This window comes from Ranitomeya imitator, chromosome 5 (genome assembly GCF_032444005.1).
Source record: "Ranitomeya imitator isolate aRanImi1 chromosome 5, aRanImi1.pri, whole genome shotgun sequence".
Taxonomy (NCBI): Eukaryota; Metazoa; Chordata; class Amphibia; order Anura; family Dendrobatidae; genus Ranitomeya; species Ranitomeya imitator.
The window spans coordinates 350,307,966-350,330,151 of NC_091286.1; the positions used below are offsets into that span (position 1 = coordinate 350,307,966).

The 22,186-nt window shown below is 43.4% G+C and overlaps 1 protein-coding gene across 1 annotated transcript in view; it reads right to left on the bottom strand.

Annotated features, from left to right (window-relative positions):
• Positions 1-22,186, bottom strand: part of LOC138637623 (dynein axonemal heavy chain 5-like) — a 569,265-nt gene that overhangs the window by 116,463 nt on the left and 430,616 nt on the right. Inside the window, exons 69-73 of the mRNA XM_069726456.1 lie at positions 15,739-15,846; positions 14,227-14,366; positions 12,897-13,028; positions 12,523-12,709; positions 8,081-8,229 (exon numbers count right to left, since the gene is read on the bottom strand). Of these exons, the coding sequence (XP_069582557.1) occupies positions 8,081-8,229; positions 12,523-12,709; positions 12,897-13,028; positions 14,227-14,366; positions 15,739-15,846 (716 nt within the window). The remainder of the gene's footprint in view (positions 1-8,080; positions 8,230-12,522; positions 12,710-12,896; positions 13,029-14,226; positions 14,367-15,738; positions 15,847-22,186) is intronic.

Here is a 22,186-nt window from a genome sequence, read left to right on the forward strand (position 1 = left end):
ACTTATCTAGATGCATAGTGAGCACTTTGAACTCCCAGGTGCTTCACAAATTGATCCGTAAAAATGAAAAAGTACTTTTTTTTCACAAAAAAATTCTTTTAGCCTCAATTTTTTCATTTTCACATGGGCAACAGGATAAAATGGATTCTAAAATGTGTTGGGCAATTTCTCCTGAGTACGCCGATACCTCATATGTGGGGGTAAACCACTGTTTGGGCACATGGTAAGGCTCGGAAGGGAAGGAGCGCCATTTGACTTTTTGAATGAAAAATTATTTCCATCGTTAGCGGACACCATGTCGCGATTGGAGAGCTCCTGTGTGCCTAAACATTGGCGCTCCCCCACAAGTGACCCCATTTTGGAAACTAGACCCCCCAAGGAACTTATTTAGATGCCTAGTGAGCACTTTAAACCCTCAGGTGCTTCACAAATTGATCTGTAAAAATGAAAAAGTACTTTTTTTTCACAAAAAAATTCTTTTCGCCTCAATTTTTTCATTTTCACATGGGCAGTAGGATAAAATGGATCATAAAATTTGTTGGGCAATTTCTCCCGAGTACGCCGATACCTCATATGTGGGGGTAAACCACTGTTTGGGCACACGGCAGGGCTCGGAAGGGAAGGCGCGCCATTTGACTTTTTGAATGGAAAATTAGCTCCAATTGTTAGCGGACACCATGTCGCGTTTGGAGAGCCCCTGTGTGCCTATGCATTGGAGCTCCCCAACAAGTGACCCCATTTTGGAAACTAGACCCCCCAAGGAACTTATCTAGATGCATATTGAGCACTTTAAACCCCCAGGTGCTTTACAGAAGTTTATAACGCAGAGCCATGAAAATAAAAAATAATTTTTCTTTCCTCAAAAATGATTTTTTAGCCTGGAATTTCCTATTTTGCCAAGGATAATAGGAGAAATTGGACCACAAATATTGTTGTCCAGTTTGTCCTGAGTACGCTGATACCCCATATGTGGGGGTAAACCACTGTTTGGGCGCACGGCAGGGCTCGGAAGGGATGGCACGCCATTTGGCTTTTTAAATGGAAAATTAGCTCTAATCATTAGCGGACACCATGTCACGTTTGGAGAGCCCCTGTGTGCCTAAACATTGGAGATACCCCAGAAATGACCCCATTTTGGAAACTAGACCCCCAAAGGAACTAATCTAGATGTGTGGTGAGGACTTTGAACCCCCAAGTGCTTCACAGAAGTTTATAACGCAGAGCCATGAAAATAAAAAAAAAAAATTATTTTCTCAAAAATGATCTTTTAGCCTGCAATTTTTTATTTTACAAAGGGTAACAGGAGAAATTTGACCCCAAAAGTTGTTGTCCAGTTTCTCCTGAGTACAATGATACCCCATATGTGGGGTTAAACCACTGTTTGGGCACATGCCGGGGCTCGGAAGTGAAGTAGTGACATTTTGAAATGCAGACTTTGATGGAATGCTCTGTGGGCGTCACGTTGCGTTTGCAGAGCCCCTGATGTGGCTTAACAGTAGAAACCCCCCACAAGTGACCCCATTTTGGAAACTAGACCCCGAAAGGAACTTATCTAGATGTGTGGTGAGCACTTTGAACCCCCAAGTGCTTCATAGAAGTTTATAATGCAGAGCCGTGAAAATAATAAATACGTTTTCTTTCCTCAAAAATAATTATTTAGCCCAGAATTTTTTATTTTCCCAAGGGTAACAGGAGAAATTGGATCCCAAAAGTTGTTGTCCAGTTTCTCCTGAGTACGCTGATACCCCATATGTGGGGGTAAACCACTGTTTGGGCACATGCCGAGGCTCGGAAGTGAAGTAGTGACGCTTTGAAATGCAGACTTTGATGGAATGCTCTGTGGGCGTCACGTTGCGTTTGCAGAGCCCCTGATGTGGCTTAACAGTAGAAACCCCCCACAAGTGACCCCATTTTGGAAACTAGACCCCGAAAGGAACTTATCTAGATGTGTGGTGAGCACTTTGAACCCCCAAGTGCTTCATAGAAGTTTATAATGCAGAGCCGTGAAAATAATAAATACGTTTTCTTTCCTCAAAAATAATTATTTAGCCCAGAATTTTTTAATTTTCCCAAGGGTAACAGGAGAAATTTGACCCCAATATTTGTTGTCCAGTTTCTCCTGAGTACGGTGATACCCCATATGTGGGGGTAAACTACTGTTTGGGCACATGCCGGGGCTCGGAATTGAAGTAGTGACGTTTTGAAATGCAGACTTTGATGGAATGCTCTGCGGGCGTCACGTTGCGTTTGCAGAGTCCCTGATGTGCCTAAACAGTAGAAACCCCCCACAAGTGACCCCATTTTGGAAACTAGACCCCGAAAGGAACTTATCTAGATGTGTGGTGAGCACTTTGAACCCCCAAGTGCTTCATAGAAGTTTATAATGCAGAGCCGTGAAAATAATAAATACGTTTTCTTTCCTCAAAAATAATTATTTAGCCCAGAATTTTTTATTTTCCCAAGGGTTACAGGAGAAATTGGACCCCAAAAGATGTTGTCCAGTTTCTCCTGAGTACGCTGATACCCCATGTGTGGGGGTAAACCACTGTTTGGGCACACGTCGGGGCTCAGAAGGGAAGTAGTGACTTTTGAAATGCAGACTTTGATGGAATGGTCTGCGGGTGTCACATTGCGTTTGCAGAGCCCCTGGTGTGCCTAAACAGTAGAAACCCCCCACAAGTGACCCCATTTTAGAAACTAGACCCCCCAAGGAACTTATCTAGATATGTGGTGAGCACTTTGAACCCCCAAGTGCTTCACAGACGTTTACAACGCAGAGCCGTGAAAATAAAAAATCATTTTTCTTTCCTCAAAAATGATGTTTTAGCAAGCATTTTTTTAGATTCACAAGGGTAACAGGAGAAATTGGACCTCAGTAATTGTTGCGCAGTTTATCCTGAGTACACTGATACCCCATATGTGGGGGTAAACCACTGTTTGGGCACACTTCAGGGCTCGGAAGTGAGGGAGCACCATTTGACTTTTTGAATACGAGATTGGCTGGAATCAATGGTGGCGCCATGTTGCGTTTGGAGACCCCTGATGTGCCTAAACAGTGGTAACCCCTCAATTCTACCTCCAACACTAACCGCCCCACACCCCTAACCCTAATCCCAACTGTAGCCATAACCCTAATCACAACCCTAACCACAACCCTAATTCCAACCCTAACCCTAAGGCTATGTGCCCACGTTGCGGATTCGTGTGAGATATTTCCGCACCATTTTTGAAAAATCCGCGGGTAAAAGGCACTGCGTTTTACCTGCGGATTTTCCGCGGATTTCCAGTGTTTTTTGTGCGGATTTCACCTGCGGATTCCTATTGAGGAACAGGTGTAAAAAGCCGCGGAATCCGCACAAAGAATTGACATGCTGCGGAAAATACAACGCAGCGTTTCCGCGCGGTATTTTCTGCACCATGGGCACAGCGGATTTGGTTTTTCATATGTTTACATGGTACTGTAAACCTGATGGAATACTGCTGCGAATCCGCAGCGGCCAATCCGCAGCCAAATCCGCACCGTGTGAACATAGCCTAATTCTAAAGGTATGTGCACACGCTGCGGAAAACGCTGCAGATCCGCAGCAGTTTCCCATGAGTTTACAGTTCAATGTAAACCTACGGGAAACAAAAATCGCTGTACACATGCTGCGGAAAAACTGCACGGAAACGCAGCGGTTTACATTCCGCAGCATGTCACTTCTTTGTGCGGATTCCGCAGCGGTTTTACAACTGCTCAAATAGAAAATCGCAGTTGTAAAACCGCAGTGAAATGCGCAGAAAAAAATGCGGTAAATCCGCCATAAATCCGCAGCGGTTTAGCACTGCGGATTTATCAAATCCGCAGCGGAAAAATCCGCAGAGGACCAGAATACGTGTGCACATACCGAAACCCTAACCCTAACCCTAGCCCTAACCCTACCCCTAGCCCTAACCCTAGCCCTAACCCTAGCCCTAACCCTACCCCTAACCCTACCCCTAGCCCTAACCCTAGCCCTAACCCTACCCCTAACCCTAACCCTAACCCTAACCCTACCCCTAACCCTAACCCTATTCTAACATTAGTGGAAAAAAAAAATTTCTTTATTTTTTTATTGTCCCTACCTATGGGGGTGACAAAGGGGGGGGGTCATGTATTATTTTTTTTATTTTGATCACTGAGATATAATCTATCTCAGTGATCAAAATGCACTTTGGAACGAATCTGCCGGCCGGCAGATTCGGCGGGCGCACTGCGCATGCGCCCGCCATTTTGGAAGATGGCGGCGCCCAGGGAGAAGACGGACGGGACCCCGGCTGGATCGGTAAGTATGATGGGGTGGGGGGGACCACGGGGGGGGGATCGGAGCACGGGGGGGGGGATCGGAGCACGGGGGGGGGGAATCGGAGCGCGGCAGGCGTGGAACGGAGCACGGGGGGCGTGGAACGGAGCACGGGGGGGCTGGAACGGAGCATGGGGGGGGTGGAACGGAGCACGGGGGGGTGGATCTGAATGCAGGGGGGGGTGTTTGGAGCACGGGGGGGTGATTGGAGCACGGGGGGAGCGGACAAGAGCACGGGGGGGAGCGGAGCACTGGACGGAGGGGAGCCGGAGCAGTGTACCGGCCAGATCGGGGGGCTGGGGGGGCGATCGGTGGGGTGGGGGCACACTAGTATTTCCAGCCATGGCCGATGATATTGCAGCATCGGCCATGGCTGGATTGTAATATTTCACCCGTTATAATGGGTGAAATATTACAAATCGCTCTGATTGGCAGTTTCACTTTCAACAGCCAATCAGAGCGATCGTAGCCACGAGGGGGTGAAGCCACCCCCCCTGGGCTAAACTACCACTCCCCCTGTCCCTGCAGATCGGGTGAAATGGGAGTTAACCCTTTCACCCGATCTGCAGGGACGCGATCTTTCTGTGACACAGCATATGCGTCACAGGTCGGATTGGCACCGACTTTCATGACGCATACGCTGTGTCACAGGTCGGGAAGGGGTTAACTTATATTTTTTTAATTTTTTTTTTCAACTTTTTTTTTTTTTTTACTTTTGAAATGCTTCAATAGCCTCCATAGGAGACTAGAAGCTGTCATAACCTGATCGGCTCTGCTACATACAGGCTGTGATCAGATCCCATGTATGTAGCAGAATTGCTCACTTGCTATAAGCACGAACCATCGGGCGGCACTCAGCAATCTGGTATTGACAATCATAGAGGTCGGCAGGAGACCTTTGGGTGTCATGCCGAAACATCGGTGAGCCCCGATTATGTGATGAGGTAACGGATGGGCGGGATTTCCAGCGCAATTGCTGGAATCGGCATTAAATACATTTAGTGGGTTAACAGCCGGGGTGGATCTCGATTCCACCTGCGGCTGTTCCGGGCACATGTCAGCTGTTCAAAACAGCTGACATGTTCCGGGAAAGATGTGGGCTTAGCGCTGAAGTCCACATCAAAGGGGGTTACACGACATGCGCAGTACTAGTACGGTGCATGTCATGAAGGGGTTAATGTTTTTCTGTGTATTCACATGGTCTAAACTTATGCATAGTGCTGCTGTACCTTACTTTTTCTATATAATGCAAACTCGCAGCTTTCACATATTCACACTTAGGAGGTGCTAGTCAGGTTTTTTTTTCTATCTATCTATCTATCTATCTATCTATCTATCTATCTATCTATCTATCTATCTATCTATCTATCTATCTACAGTATCTATCTATCTATCTGTAACAACTCTGCTGGCATCACAGCATGGCCTCACATCTCTCACACAATCTTACCCACTGCTCCAGGCCATGATGTGCTTTCTCTTTAATGCCAGCTCCATGTTCTGTGTCTCTGCTCTCTGCATGCCTCATGGCTGTGTGTATAGGGGGCCGGCGCCTGAACTCTCTGGTTCTTATAGGAATCAGGTGCATCTGTCTAATCAGTTCCTGACCAATTACCAAGAGGCCTCCTGTATATAGTGCAGCTCCACCCTGTGGTCTGGGCCTGTGCAATGTGTTAGCTCAGTTAGTGTTTAGCTGCTGAGTTTGCCTGGCCTTGCTCTGAGTTACTCCCTCTCTGGAGGCTTTTCTCTGTGCTATTGCCTTGTTCTTGTAGTCCGCCCTCCAGGAGGCAGAATATCCTGGTCCCTGTGTCTTTGTCCCTGTGTCTTGTTCTATTGCCTTGTCTGTACTTTGTCTTTTCTCGGTCTCCTTGTCTGTGGCTTTCTTCCCTGCTTTCTTTCTTTGTGTTTTCTGTCTGCTTACACTCCGCACTCTTGCGGCTCTGCACTCAGATCTTGCTTCGCACTCTTTGGCTTTGCTCTGTGGCTCCGCTCTTTGCGGTTCTATCTGGCTCCGCTCTTTGCGGTACTATCTGGCTCCGCCTCCTGTGTTTCTGCACTTTGCTCCGTCTCTGCTCTTGGCTCCGCCTTCAGCGTCTCCGCTCTTGGCGTTACCTCCAGCGTCTCCGCTCTTGGCGTTACCTCCAGCGTCTCCGCTCTTGGCTCCGCCTCCAGCGACTCCGCTCTTGGCTCCGCCTCCAGCGTCTCCGCTCTTGGCTCCGCCTCCAGCGTCTCCGCTCTTGGCGTTACCTCCAGCGTCTCCGCTCTTGGCTCCGCCTCCAGCGACTCCGCTCTTGGCTCCGCCTCCAGCGTCTCCGCTCTTGGCTCCGCCTCCAGCGTCTCCGCTCTTGGCTCCGCCTCCTGCGTCTCCGCTCTTGGCTCCGCCTCCTGCGTCTCCGCTCTTGGCTCCGCCTCCTGCGTCTCCGCCCTTGGCTCCGCCTCTTGCGGCTCCGTCCTTGGCTCTGCCTTCTCCTTCTCTTCTCTTAGTTCCACCTTCTACTTGTTACTTGGTCCTTCAGTGTGAACAGGTCCCTACCTGTTCCTTCATTCTCCTTTCCTTCTGGCTTGTTTCCGTACCTGCATCTTCTGTGTGTACAGGTCCCTACCTGTTCCTTCATCACACTCACAATAGGACTGCACTCGGGTGTCATCAGAGTGCAGCCTGATTCATACATCACATCAACCCGTCCTGTGTATCCTGTGTTCCTGCCAGTCCTGCCGTTCCTGCCCTGCCTTCCAGTCCTGTGTTCTCTGCAGTGCCTCCCAATCCTGTGTTCCTGCCCTGCCTTCCAGTCCTGTGTTCCTGCTGTCCTAGCCAGTCCTGTTTCCTGCCGTGTCTCTGCCAGCCCTGAGTTCTCTGCCAGCCCTGTCTCAGCCGTGTCAGCCTACTCGTCTGTGTTCCAGCCGTGCTCTTCTGCCAGTCCTGCCTAATGCTCCCACCAATCCTGGTGTTCCTGTCTCCCAAATGGGATCAGCAGCCACAGCCAGACACCACCCTGGAGTAGCACCTGGCAGCTGCCTGCTGCTCAAGCCTGTCCTCACCATCAGAGGCTCCAGTGAAAACCCAGGCAGCTGTCATAGTCACGCCCCTTCTAGGGTAGTCTGGTTTGTGGCACAGTGGGGCCACAAACCCCCCGAGCTCACGCCCACCAGTCAGGGCGTGAGCGTGACACTATCTATCTACAGTATCTATCTATCTATCTATCTATCTATCTATCTATCTATCTATCTATCTATCTATCTATCTACAGTATCTATCTATCTATCTATCTATCTATCTATCTATCTATCTATCTATCTATCTTTTTTTGTGTATAGAATTGATAGGAATGTATTACAGTTTTTGTACCATATTTATAGATAAAATTAACCTGGCTGACAACACTTTTCTTTTTTCCCTACTAGAATTTCTGCTTGGTTTTTCGGACACATCATATTCAACAATGTCCAAGGGCCACAACAAAATTTAAAGGGGCATCACCTTTTGAGAGATTTATAGTATATCAAAAGTAATGCCATAAATGTCTAAGAGATGCAGATCCTATTCTTCTTCAATCTGACATGGAAAATACAATGTATACAAGGAAAAACAAAATGCCATGGTGGGCTACAAGTGGACCCCGAGGCACACATTGTGCAGCACTATATACAAAGATATACAAAGTTAGGATTTGGTTAGTGTTTTCATATAATAAAAATTACACTAAAAACCAGGAGCGACATGGTCTCTAATACCAAGCAAGCACAAAATCAATACTTACTTCAGCCGATTATTTGTGTTTAGTTGTTCTTCCATTTTCTTCAGGAAAATGGATTTAAAGTTATCCAAAAACAGTTGTAATGTACTGGGACCAACAAAAACGTTGTCTGTTATTATTGTATCCTTTGATAGTAGAAGCATGAGTTTTTCCTAAATGGTAAAAATGTATAATGTTAATACATGTGTAACATTCCTAATGTACTACAAACCCTATTTATACCCTTGTTCAATCTTGATCTTGATACTCGTGCTGAGTATCTTCGGCATGATCAAAAGTTATAATCGAGTCCCCACTGCTGTATGTCTCGCGGCTGTTAGACAGCCTCAACATATGCGAGGACTGTCTGTTTGTTAGGCAATCTCTGCATGTGTTGCAGCTGTCGAACAGCCACGAGACATGCAGCCGCGGGAACTCGATTAGCACATGAGCATGGATAACGCCTTATCCAAGCATGTTCGCTCATGACTACTGATAGCCTATTCTTGGAATAGGTAAAATTAATATCAGATGTATCGGTGTCTGACACCTGGCATCCCTACCAATTATTTGTTATCAGCTCCGGCAGCAGCTAAATGTAATAAGTGTAGCGAGTGGAACAGCACGGCTCTGGATGTGGTTTAGTGGCCACCGTCAAAAAATGCAGCTCAGCTCTGTTATTGATGACCTAGCCCCATTAAGCAATTGTTATAGGGAGTTGATAGAGGTGTCCTTCCAGTGGGGTAACTATAGTAGGTACTGGGTTGCAATTGCGCTTGGAAATTGCAGGTCCAAAAAGTCCTTTTGCAATCAAAAACCTGTGATAGTTGGGTACCTGTTGAAGATTTTGCATTGGAGCCCACAAGCTTCAAGTTACCCCACCGCGTCCTTCCTTAACTTGTTTCTAAACGGTCTATCAAGGTGACATAAGTGGTACACATAACAGAGTACAGGAAAGTCAGGGCTTTGGGTAAGTCACACTAAGGGATGCAATGCTGGAGTATCTGAAGAGGAAAGTTAGGGCTTTGGGTAAGTCACTCTAAGGGATGCTATGCTCGAGTATCTGAAGAGGAAAAACCTCATGACCCAATATCAACATGGGTTTACTAGGGACCGTTCATGTCAGACTAATCTGATCATTTTCTATGAAGAGGTAAGTTCTGGACTGGACCAAGGGAACCCAGTGGACGTAGTGTGCATGGACTTTTCAAAAGCTTTTGATACGGTGCCACACAAAAGGTTGATACATAAAATGAGAATATTGGGGATAGGGGGAAATATGTGTAAGTGGGTTAAGAGCTGGCTCAGGGATAGGAAACAAAGGGTGGTTATTAATAGAGCACACTTAGACAGGGTTGCGGTTAGCAGTGGGGTACCACAGGGGTCAGTATTGGGCCCTCTTCTTTTTAACATATTTATTAATGATCTTGTAGGGGGCATACAGAGCAGAATTTCAATATTTGCAGATGACACTAAACTCTGCAGGGTAATCAATACAGAGGAGGGCAATTTTATATTACAGGATGATTTATGTAAACCAGAAGCTTGGGCTGATAAATGGCAAATGAGCTTTAATGGGGATAAATGTAAGGTCATGCACTTGGGTAGAAGTAATAAGATGTATAATTATGTGCTAAATTCTAAAACTCTGGGCAAAACCGTCAATGAAAAAGACCTGGGTGTATGGGTGGATGACAAACTCATATTCAGTGGCCAGTTTCAGGCAGCTGCTACAAAGGCAAATAAAATAATGGGATGCATTAAAAGAGGCATAGATGCTCATGAGGAGAACATAATTTTACCTCTATACAAGTCACTAGTTCTACCACACTTAGAATATTGTGTACAGTTCTGGTCTCCGGTGTATAAGAAAGACATAGCTGAACTAGAGCGGGTGCAGAGAAGACCAAGGTTATTAGAGGACTGGGGGGTCTGCAATACCAAGATAGGTTATTACACTTGGGGCTATTTAGTTTGGAAAAGCGAAGACTAAGGGGTGATCTTATTTTAATGTATAAATATATGAGGGGACAGTACAAAGACCTTTCTGATGATCTTTTTAATCATAGGCCTGAGACAGGGACAAGGGGGCATCCTCTACTTCTGGAGGAAAGAAGGTTTAAGCATAATAACAGACACGGATTCTTTACTGTACGAGCAGTGAGACTATGGAACTCTCTGCTGTATGATGTTGTAATGAGTGATTCATTACTTAAATTAAAGAGGGGACTGGATGCCTTTCTTGAAAAGTATAATGTTACAGGTTATATATACTAGATTCCTTGATAGGGCGTTGATCCAAGGAACTAGTCTGATTGCCGTATGTGGCGTCGGGAAGGAATTTTTTTTCCCCAAGGTGGAGCTTACTCTTTGCCACATGGGGTTTTTTGCCTTCCTCTGGATCAACATGTTAGGGCATGTTAGGTTAGGCTATGGGTTGAACTAGATGGACTTAAAGTCTTCCTTCAACCTTAATAACTATGTAAGTACGGTAGATTAAACTTTGACAAGGCCCCGATGAAGATTTTGTTGGCAGATTCTCACAGAAAGGTAATTACAAGTTACCCTCTTTTAGGCAGTGATAGCCTTAAGGTACCTTCACACTGAACGATATCGCTAGCGATCAGTGATGTTGCAGCGTCCTGGCTAGCGATATCATTGAGTTTGACAGGCAACAGCGATCAGGATCCTGCTGTGCCATCGTTGGTCGGAGCAGAAAGTCCAGAACTTTATTTCATCGCTGGACTCCCGCAGACATCGCTGAATCGGCGTGTGTGACGCCGATTCAGCGATGTCTTCACTGGTAACCAGGGTAAACATCGGGTTACTAAGCGCAGAGCCGCGCTTAGTAACCCGATGTTTACCCTGGTTACCAGCATAAACGTAAAAAAAAAAAAACACTACATACTTACATTTCGGTGTCTGTCCCCCGGCGCTGTGCTTCTCTGCACTGTGTAAGCGCCGGCCGGAAAGCAGAGCACAGCGGTGATGTCACCGCTGCGCTTTCCGGCTGGCCGGCGCTCACAATCAGTGCAGAGAAGCACAGCGCCGGGGGACAGACACCGGAATGTAAGTATGTAGTGTTTTTTTTTTTTTTACGTTTACGCTGGTAACCAGGGTAAACATCAGGTTACTAAGCGCGGCCCTGCGCTTAGTAACCCGATGTTTACCCTGGTTACCAGGGGACTTCGCATAGTTGGTCGCTGGAGAGCTGTCTGTGTGAAGCTTGGGCTGATAAATGGCAAATGAGCTTTAATGGGGATAAATGTAAGGTCATGCACTTGGGTAGAAGTAATAAGATGTATAATTATGTGTTAAATTCTAAAACTCTGGGCAAAACCGTCAATGAAAAAGACCTGGGTGTATGGGTGGATGACAAACTTAAATTCAGTGGCCAGTGTCAGGCAGCTGCTACAAAGGCAAATAAAATAATGGGATGCATTAAAAGAGGCATAGATGCTCATGAGGAGAACATAATTTTACCTCTATACAAGTCACTAGTTCGACCACACTTAGAATACTGTGCACAGTTCTGGTCTCCGGTGTTTAAGAAAGATATAGCTGAACTGGAGCGGGTGCAGAGAAGAGCGACCAAGGTTATTAGAGGACTGGGGGGTCTGCAATACCAAGATAGGTTATTACACTTGGGGCTATTTAGTTTGGAAAAACGAAGAATTAATAGAAGTAATAAGATGTATAATTATGTGTTAAATTCTAAAACTCTGGGCAAAACCGTCAATGAAAAAGACCTGGGTGTATGGGTGGATGACAAACTCATATTCAGTGGCCAGTGTCAGGCAGCTGCTACAAAGGCAAATAAATATTGAATTGATATTATGACAGATTGTATAACTTAACTCAAAAAAAGTAAAGTGTGAAACTGGAATATATCACAATCTAACACCACAAAGCGAATACAGAGTAATGGCCTTTCTTAAACTCTCTCCCCTACTAGGTGCTCTTGCTTTGCAGGGCCCAGCACTAGTGACAAGAGAGTATGCTCATTGCTCGGGTTTTCCCGGGCATGCTCGGATGGTCTCCGAGTATTTGTAACTGCTCAGAGATTTAGTTTTTGTTGATGCAGCTGTGTGATTTATCGCTGCTAGCCAGGCTAAATACATGTGGGGGTTGCCTGGTTGCTAAGGAATCCCCACATGTATTCAAGCTGTCTATCAGCTGTAAATCATGCAGCTGCGTCAAGGAAAACTAAATCTCTGAGCAGTTACAAATACTCGGAGACCATCCGAGCGTGCTCAGGAAAACCCCAGCAACGAGTATACTCGCTCATCACTACCCAGCACCCATACGTATTGTATTGCATGGTCGTCCATTGCAATGAGCGCTGTAATACCACATCCAGCAGAAGAAATGTAGGACCAATTTTTAACTTCCAGATCTGGGACACTGAGTTTATTGCCAGCATGTCCTCGTTTTGAGAAGCGGGATATCTGTTTTATGAACTATACCTGAGTAATATCTTTACAGTAAAGAGCCCGGGCAGGACCGCCATCTCCGAGTGCACGGTTACTCTGGCTGGAATCATTTGCGTTCTTAGATAATATGCTGCTATGACTGTTTCCCGTCCATGGAACCTGCTCATTTTCATGGAGCATATAACTATGAATCAAGGTAATAGCTGTCGCTACATTCTCACTAAAACACAATGGAAAATAAGAATTAGTGAAGTAAACATGTTTTTATTTTTTAAGCTTTATTTCCGATCATTAAAAATGTATTTTCATTGAAACAGAATCTGTTCCATACAAAGGTATATGAATAATACAGGACATGTTCCATGAATACTGATCTATGGACAATGACACGTGAGCAGCAGCCATACCGGGTTTCTTCTGTGTGGGTTTCCATAATCCTGTGCTGCATTATGTAGTGTTTGGCTTCCCTGTTAATAACATCTTGTGACCAACTGTCAATCCAGATTAGTTGGCACCCAGTTAAGAATCCAGGATATTTTCTATAAAGAATATATGTATAAATGGAAACTCATTAAACCCGTAGAATATGTTAAGTACCAACATGTCCAGCTGTTATTTCCTATTCAGACCTCGGTGTATATCCCCATACATTCTGGCGCCTTAATTAATTTAATCATTTCTTATAAATTCATACAACATCATGAAATACATAATTGCTAAGGTACACTACACTCCTCTCTCCCTATGCTGCAGAAGAACACACAGTATAATGTTAAAGGTGTTCTCCAAGCATATGAAATTGCTTACTTATCCTTAAGATAAGCCATTAATATCAGATTTGTGGGGGTCCAGCACCCTACACTGGCACCAATCAGCTGGTTGCTGCTCGCCAGTTGCCAAGTACTGCGCATCAGTTCTTGTTCAAAAGAATAGGAGCTGCTCTGCAGTGCTTGGCAGTGGCCACTACATGAATGGAGTGGGACAGTGCAGCTAGTTTCCATGTTCACACGCGTCCAATGACAATGTTTACAGCTGATTTGCATGGTGTCGGACCACCACCAATCTGATATTAATGATCCATCTCAGTCAATGGACATCAATATCATCTAACCAGATAACTCCTATAATGTTATTTTGCTGCCTAAATGCAAAGTTAAACAAATTTCTAAATAGCCTTCATGAAAATTATTTTTTACAGCTTTGTTGCCACAGAGTGCCTGTATGTCGTTTATCTACCTTACTGGTTTGCAAACATTTTACAAATCCATCAGAGATCCTGCTCCTTATGCTGCTGGTTCTCTCCGATCACCCCCCCCCCCCCCCCTTCTCTCATTGTTAAAAATAAAAGTAGGGAAGGGTTTGTACACATATATCAATAGTATAACCGGGAAAAAGTATCTAGAGTCTCATAGAGAGCAGAGAAAGCAGGAAATGGATGAAAACACGTGAAATCGAAGATAAGTGCAGGAAAGAAGCTGTCTGATATATGAACTACTGAATATTGAAGTACACTGCATCTAACCTTTATTACTGAAAGAAACACTCTAAAGATTAATCTCAAACTGGGATAAGTCAGCAAACTGCAAATTAGGAGGTCTGAAAATAAAGGAATGAAAATCGTAGACTGAAACTGAGTGCAATTTTATGAACTAAAAATATATTTGTGTCATGCCAAAGATATTCATACTACAGTATATACTATATACATACCAATATAAACCCAAATATTAGGCTTACCCTGAGGCTGTCTGCAGAAGTTCATGGCATGGAGAAATACAAACTATTATCCGCAGATAGGATTTCACTTGCGAGATAAAGTATTTGGTTGGGTCATAACCAAGATGTGGATGTTTCCTGCGTAGTGCTGGTCCTAAAACCTAAAAAATATACATGGTTCTAATAAAATATGTAATTTGGGGGGGGATTTTGAATTTTTAGTGGCGGTCAATATGCATTCAAAATGTGATGATAAATAGACAACATGATCCATTCATTTTGCAATCTGTTTTTTTTTAATCCATTTGAGAAAAAAAACAAACAAAATACATTTCCTCAACCAAAGTTGTTTGGTGTCCCGTCATAATCTACATAAGACAGCGTTGACACCATATATTGTTTTGGCATATCAGTCGGATATTCCAAAAGATTTTTTTCTGCGTCCAACTTTTGGAACCTCACCGAACATAGACAACGAAGAGGAAATGAATGGTGGCAAACAGGGGCAGATAGAGTGAGAACAATGGACCTGTAAAAAAAAACAGTATCCGAGCCCTACACAACCATAGAGTTCATGATATTGCACTCCTTTATGTGCTGCTTTGGAAGTGGGCCTCCTTAACCCTCGGGCCGTGGTGCGGATACATCGGTAGCATCACGGTGCCAATGTACAAGAAAAACATTGAAACAACCAATGTGCTCTACAATTGCTGAAGGACCCTGCATTCTGGTGGATCCTGATCAATTAGGTGGCGGCATTAGGAAATACGATTAAGGCATATTTCATTGGGTTCAGTAAAAAATTAGTTTTCAGAACAATGGATGTAAGTTCAGAATCAATCAATCTTCAAAAAATGAACAGGACCTATTGATAATGATCTATCATTACGTTGCTGAAAATTTGCAGATTTTCACCTTTTTCAATACATAAGATGAAATTTGCAGCTAAACGTGAGCATACAATATAAGCATGCCGATTTCTTGAGCATTTGTTAAGGCCCATAAGCAGAGGGTAGCTTGGGGCTACCTATATCTTTAGGTTTCTTGGTAACTACTGTGTATCTTTTCTTTGATGTCTGGTTGTTTCTATGGGATGTATTTATTGTAGGCTATACTCCTTGTCACTATAAAAAGTAACAATCACTATATGACTATTTTTTCAGTATTTATCTTTTTTTTAGCATATTTGTTTTATTTTAATTGGATTTTTAATTCGATTTAAATTATTATGATCAGATGCAAAATATTGCACTCAGGCCTGACCCATAAATATTTTTATGGTTGATCTTCACAGGCACTATGTAATGCTTAATTTCTTCTGCAGCTTTCCTTAGGGGAAATTGTATAGTCAAAAGCCTTCACTAAAAATCATGGATGATTGAAATGCGTCTTCATCTTCACACTGGGATCAGCTGCAAGACAATCAAAAGTGTTTCCACATAGAATAACAATAGATATGTTACATTAAAAATGAAAATCAGATCCTGACCACATATATTACAACCATGACCCAGTGACCTATCAGGTGCTTACCTGCAGGAGATCATTCATCTCTTCAGTTGTGAACAGTGGCAAATATTCCCCACAGATCAGCAGACTGTTAATGGCATTAAGACAGCCCTCGGTGGCCAGCTCCTCTGCCTGTTATTATTTGATGCACAAATTAATATAAGACAAGAGTAGTCATATATTCCTTATGAAATATATACAGTTCACAGATCAGTTAAGGATCAGTCCATAAGTCTTTTAGTTCAACTAATTATTACAAAATAATAATTTGGTAACATACAGCACTATACAGGTCCTTCTCAAAAAATTAGCATATAGTGTTAAATTTCATTATTTACCATAATGTAATGATTACAATTAAACTTTCATATATTATAGATTCATTATCCACCAACTGAAATTTGTCAGGTCTTTTATTGTTTTAATACTGATGATTTTGGCATACAACTCCTGATAACCCAAAAAACCTGTCTCAATAAATTAGCATATTTCACCCATCCAATCAAATAAAAGTGTTTTTTAATAACAAACAAAAAACCATCAAATAATAATGTTCAGTTATGCACTCAATACTTGGTCGGGAATCCTTTGGCAGAAATGACTGCTTCAATGCGGCGTGGCATGGAGGCAATCAGCCTGTGACACTGCTGAGATGTTATGGAGGCCCAGGATGCTTCAATAGCGGCCTTAAGCTCATCCAGAGTGTTGGGTCTTGCGTCTCTCAACTTTCTCTTCACAATATCCCACAGATTCTCTATGGGGTTCAGGTCAGGAGAGTTGGCAGGCCAATTGAGCACAGTAATACCATGGTCAGTAAACCATTTACCAGTGGTTTTGGCACTGTGAGCAGGTGCCAGGTCGTGCTGAAAAATGAAATCTTCATCTCCATAAAGCATTTCAGCCGATGGAAGCATGAAGTGCTCCAAAATCTCCTGATAGCTAGCTGCATTGACCCTGCCCTTGATGAAACACAGTGGACCAACACCAGCAGCTGACATGGCACCCCACACCATCACTGACTGTGGGTACTTGACACTGGACTTCAGGCATTTTGGCATTTCCTTCTCCCCAGTCTTCCTCCAGACTCTGGCACCTTGATTTCCGATTGACATGCAAAATTTGCTTTCATCAGAAAAAAGTACTTGGGACCACTTAGCAACAGTCCAGTGCTGCTTCTCTGTAGCTCAAAAGTGGCTTTACCTGGGGAATGCGGCACCTGTAGCCCATTTCCTGCACACGCCTGTGCACGGTGGCTCTGGATGTTTCCACACCAGACTCAGTCCACTGCTTCCTCAGGTTCCCCAAGGTCTGGAATCGGTCCTTCTCCACAATCTTCCTCAGGGTCCGGTCTCCTCTTCTCGTTGTACAGCGTTTTCTGCCACATTGTTTCCTTCCAACAGACTTACCATTGAGGTGCCTTGATACAGCACTCTGGGAACAGCCTATTTGTTGAGAAATTTCTTTCTGGGTCTTACCCTCTTGCTTGAGGGTGTCAATGATGGCCTTCTTGACATCTGTCAGGTCGCTAGTCTTACCCATGATGGGGGTTTTGAGTAATGAACCAGGCAGGGAGTTTATAAAAGCCTCAGGTATCTTTTGCATGTGTTTAGAGTTAATTAGTTGATTCAGAAGATTAGGGTAATAGGTCGTTTAGAGAACCTTTTCTTGATATGCTAATTTATTGAGACAGGTTTTTGGGTTATCAGGAGTTGTATGCCAAAATCATCAGTATTAAAACAATAAAAGACCTGACAAATTTCAGTTGGTGGATAATGAATCTATAATATATGAAAGTTTAATTGTAATCATTACATTATGGTAAATAATGAAATTTAACACTATATGCTAATTTTTTGAGAAGGACCTGTATATCTCTATTCAAATGTCCTCATACCAATTCCAATTTTTACGTGGCTTACGAAGGTCAAGATTTCTATATTCATTTCTTAATATATCTTTATGCTTTGTCCCAGATTTGATTTTCATTGCTCCAAAGCCACTGCTTAGACATCATGTTAAATATGACCATTCACCAAATTTGTCATACTGAACTTGACATCCAGAGTAATAGTGACTCCAGAGGGGAATACATTTTTTTTTTAATTTCCTCTATGTGTTGCAAAGATATTATCAAAGTATTTGGCACCTAATGACTTATTCTGTTTTAGTCCAAGTGGGTGCTATCAGGCATTTTTTATTGGAGGCATGTACATCTTCTCCCTGTATGATACTGACCAATCATAAGCTTGCAGCAACACTCAAAGGAAAGAAGAACACACCTCCAGCATAGTTTAGCACAGATTTCTCAGTATGTCAGTGTGTGAGGTATAATGATACAGCACTGATCTCCTGCATGAGTCAGTGTGGGGGGAGAGCCTGTGCAGCTGAGTTTAGCTGTGTCACATTACAAACCCTTCTATTAGCTCTCTTCATCAACTAGCACGATCAGCTATGCTCAATGTGTCAGTAATCACACTTATGTCAGTTGGGCTCAACTTGTAATCACTATGCAGTGAGATAGAAGCGAAGTCTCAATAAACCTCATACAGGCTTAGCCTCAAACCTTCAGGCTACTCTGCATTGACAACCCTGCTCTCACTGCAGAGCAAGTACAAGTTGCCTAAGTACAACAGATAGAAGTGCGATACTGATACAGTCTGTAATCAGGAGAGCTGATAAAAGGTTTGTTCTAAGTGACACAGCTAAACTCAGCTGTGTTGCATTGCCACCACACTGACTCATGCGGGAAGCAGAAATCTGCCCTAAGCTGTGGTGGAGGTTTAGTCTTCTTTTCTTTAAAGCTGTTGTCCACTACTAGAACAATCCCTTCTTGGTCACAATGTTTGGCTGCCGTTCCTGTAGTGTTGACACTTGCGGTCCCGAGGCTCCTTGTGGGTGTTATGACACGTAATGCCAGTGCCCAATCAGCACCGGCGACACTTTCTCCGCCTTTGGAGAAATTGAACATGAAGATGAAGTCCGGGCTGCAGATGATCTCGGACTTCCTCTTCCTGCTCAATTCAACAGGAGGTGGGGACAGTGACGCCAGTGCTGATTGGGCAGTGGCATCACGTGTCATAACAGCACGGGAGTTTCGGGAAGCGGGGATCCGACGCTGTGGAAATGGCACCAGCGTGGGAGGTGAGGATAACCTTTATTATTTGAGAAGTTGTTCAAGTAGTGGGCAAATTCTTTAAGTGTTGCTGTCTGCTTATCAGTGGTCAGCATCATACAGGAGAAGAAAAACACATCCCTAGTGACACCTCTCTGATAACGCCCACTTGGAGTTTTAAAAAAACTTAACTCATTAAATGCCAAGTACTTTGATTTCTAATATATCCGCAATGGAGAGGAGAAATAAAAAAAAAATGAAATAATGTTTTAATCCGCTCTGCTGCCATGTTTACATCCTATGTCCAGTTCAACATGAAAAACTTGTGAAAGGTCCAACCCCTTCATGACATGAGCAGTACATGTACTGCTCATATCGTGTCTCCCCCTTTGATGTGGGCTCCGGCGGTGAGCCCACATCAAAGTCGCGACATGTCAGCTGTTTTGTACAGCTGACATGTGCGCGCAATAGCGGCGGGTGAAATCGCTATTCACCCGCCGCTATTAACCTGTTAAATGCCGCTGTCAAACACAGACAGCGGCATTTAACTACCGCATCCGGCCGGGCGGCCGGAAATGATGTCATCGCCGACCCCCGTCACATGATCAGGGGTCGGCGATGCATCAGGAAGGTAACCATAGAGGTCCTTGAGACCTCTATGGTTACTGATGCAGGTCTGCTGTGATCGCCCCCCTGTGGTCGGCGCTCACAGCACACCTGCATTTCTGCTACATAGCAGCGATCTGATGATCGCTGCTATGTAGCAGAGCCGATCAGGCTATGCCAGCTTCTAGCCTCCCATGGAGGCTATTGAAGCATGGCACAAGTAAAAAAAAAATGTTTTTAAAAATATGAAAAAAATATAAAAAATATAACAGTTTAAATCACCCCCCTTTCGCCCCATCCTAAATAAAACAATAAAAAAAAAACCAAACCTACACGTATTTGGTATCGCCGTGTTCAGAATCGCCCGATCTATCAATTAAAAAAAAGCATTAACCTGATCGCTAAACGGCGTAGCGAGAAAAAAATCCGAAACGCCAGAATTACGTTTTTTTGTCGCCGCGACATTGCATTAAAATGCAATAACGGGCGAGCAAAAGAACGTATCTGCGCAAAAATGGTATCATTAAAAAAATCAGCTCGGCTTGCAAAAAATAAGCCCTCACCCGACCCCAGATCACGAAAAATGGAGACGCTACGGGTATCGGAAAATGGCACTTTTTTTTTTTTTTTTTTTTTTTTTTTTAGCAAAGTTTGGAATTTTTTTTCACCACTTAGATAAAAAATAACCTAGTCATGTTAGGTGTCTATGAACTCGTAATGACCTATAGAATCATAATGGCAGGTTAGTTTTAGCATTTAGTGAACCTAGCAAAAAAGCCAAACAAAAAACAAGTGTGGGATTGCACTTTTTTTGCAATTTCACTGCACTTGGAATTTTTTTCCCGTTTTCTAGTAAAAGACATGGTAAAACCAATGGTGTCGTTCAAAAGTACAACTTGTCCCGCAAAAAATAAGATAAAATAAAAAAGTTATGGCTCAGGGAAGGAGGGGAGCGAAAAATGAAAACGCAAAAATGAAAAAGGGCCGCGGCTTGAAGGATAAACCTTCTGTCTTTCTGTTGTCGCCAGTAAAGGACACTAAGCATATTAAGATGGGTTCACAACTACATTCAGGACTTTCTGTTTTGGGAACAATCAGAATTTGTCTGAAATGAATCAGTTGCATTAGTGCGCCATTGATTATTATGGACTTTGTCTATGTCACTTCTTAGAATAGAAAAAAGTTCTGCATTACATGCTTTTTTTCCATTCTAAATAATGATACCGACAAACAGAATTCCTGAATATAGGTGTTAACCCTACAACATATATTATTACTGTACGTCAAACGCGCTAATAAAACAGTATACAGCAAACTCTCTTAATAAGTTGTCTGTGCAGTGATCTGGTAGCTCTCTATCAGAGTAACTAATTTTAGGAGAAAAATTGTTTCAGAAATATTCTCACCGTTATAATAAAAAAAAAATGTCTGTAGAGATAAAGAATTGTTATTTAAAAGTTAATAAAAATACATGTGTAAAATATATCTTTTAAAACCTAGGAGAGGTATGGCCAGTTTAATCACAATGGTCCTGACAGATGGCTTATGCTTTAGTTGGCTGACTATATATGTGAATAACACTAGTGCCTCCAAGTTATAGTTACATTTTTATCTCGAAACATAGATCACTGGCGCCCTCTGCTGTTTGATATATAATGTGGGTTTCAGCATACAGAGAGTCAAAGATATATGTTTGGAAATGTAAATTTTGCTAATGGCTTTACCTTCACTAAAACAATAAGATTTACCTAGAGCAGTACGGCTTGTGAACAGCAAACATGACTAGCAAATAACTTAATTGAAAAATTGTTTGGACATAATATTTAGTTCCATCAGTGACAAGATCCTAAAATAGATATTTTTTTATGTTTAGAATGCTATGACGGTTTCATTTACATAGGCACCAAAGACAGGCATCACCAGATTTCACAAAACAAATGGCAAATGTTATTAAACTGCTCTCTTATCTGATTATGCATTTTACGTGGAACATTCATATCAGAACGGCTGTATAATCCTTCAGGATCCCACTTTCCCCCATCTAGTCTGATGGACAGCTCTTCAGTGTCCCTCCTCTCTGCTGCGTCAGCTGTGATCTCAGGCTGCTCAGTACAATCTGCAGTTGTCAGTCAGGCTGTTTGGGTGGAGCAGAATGGTAGAGGCAAACATCCTCTCACCTCCATGTCCAGAGCAGAGCTGGCTCCAAGTAACCAGGAAGCTCTGAGTGAGTACAAGATCAGGGGTAAAGAGAGAATTGTTGTGAGAGAGGCACTGGGCAGGTTTTTGAGCGAGGTTCAGACAGCAAACTTTCAGGCCTGCCAAACACAGGAGATGACTGTTGTCTACATGATGCTTTGACCAATCATTTGGCTGGCAGCCACCTCTCTTGGCACTCCCATACGTGCTTTTCAGCCGATCACTCCTGTACTCTCTTTGAGAGGGCCTCCACCAGAAATGGAGACTGCTTATCTCAAAAAGAAAAAATGACCAGCAGCCTGTACTGGATATACCAGATCGTTAACTCTCTCGACTATTAGTTTTTTATGGTCCCCATACATATTAGACGGTTGGCTGAAACCTGTCAATATCAATGAGTTCAGCCCACAGTCTAATGTGTATAGGGGGCTTTAGCTGTTGTCCAGCCACCACTTCTAATATGCTGGATTCTACCTAATGAGTCAAGAAGCTCCTGGAGTGGAGACTGAATACACTTGGATTCATGAGAAACTTCACCAGTATGGGCGGACATACCGC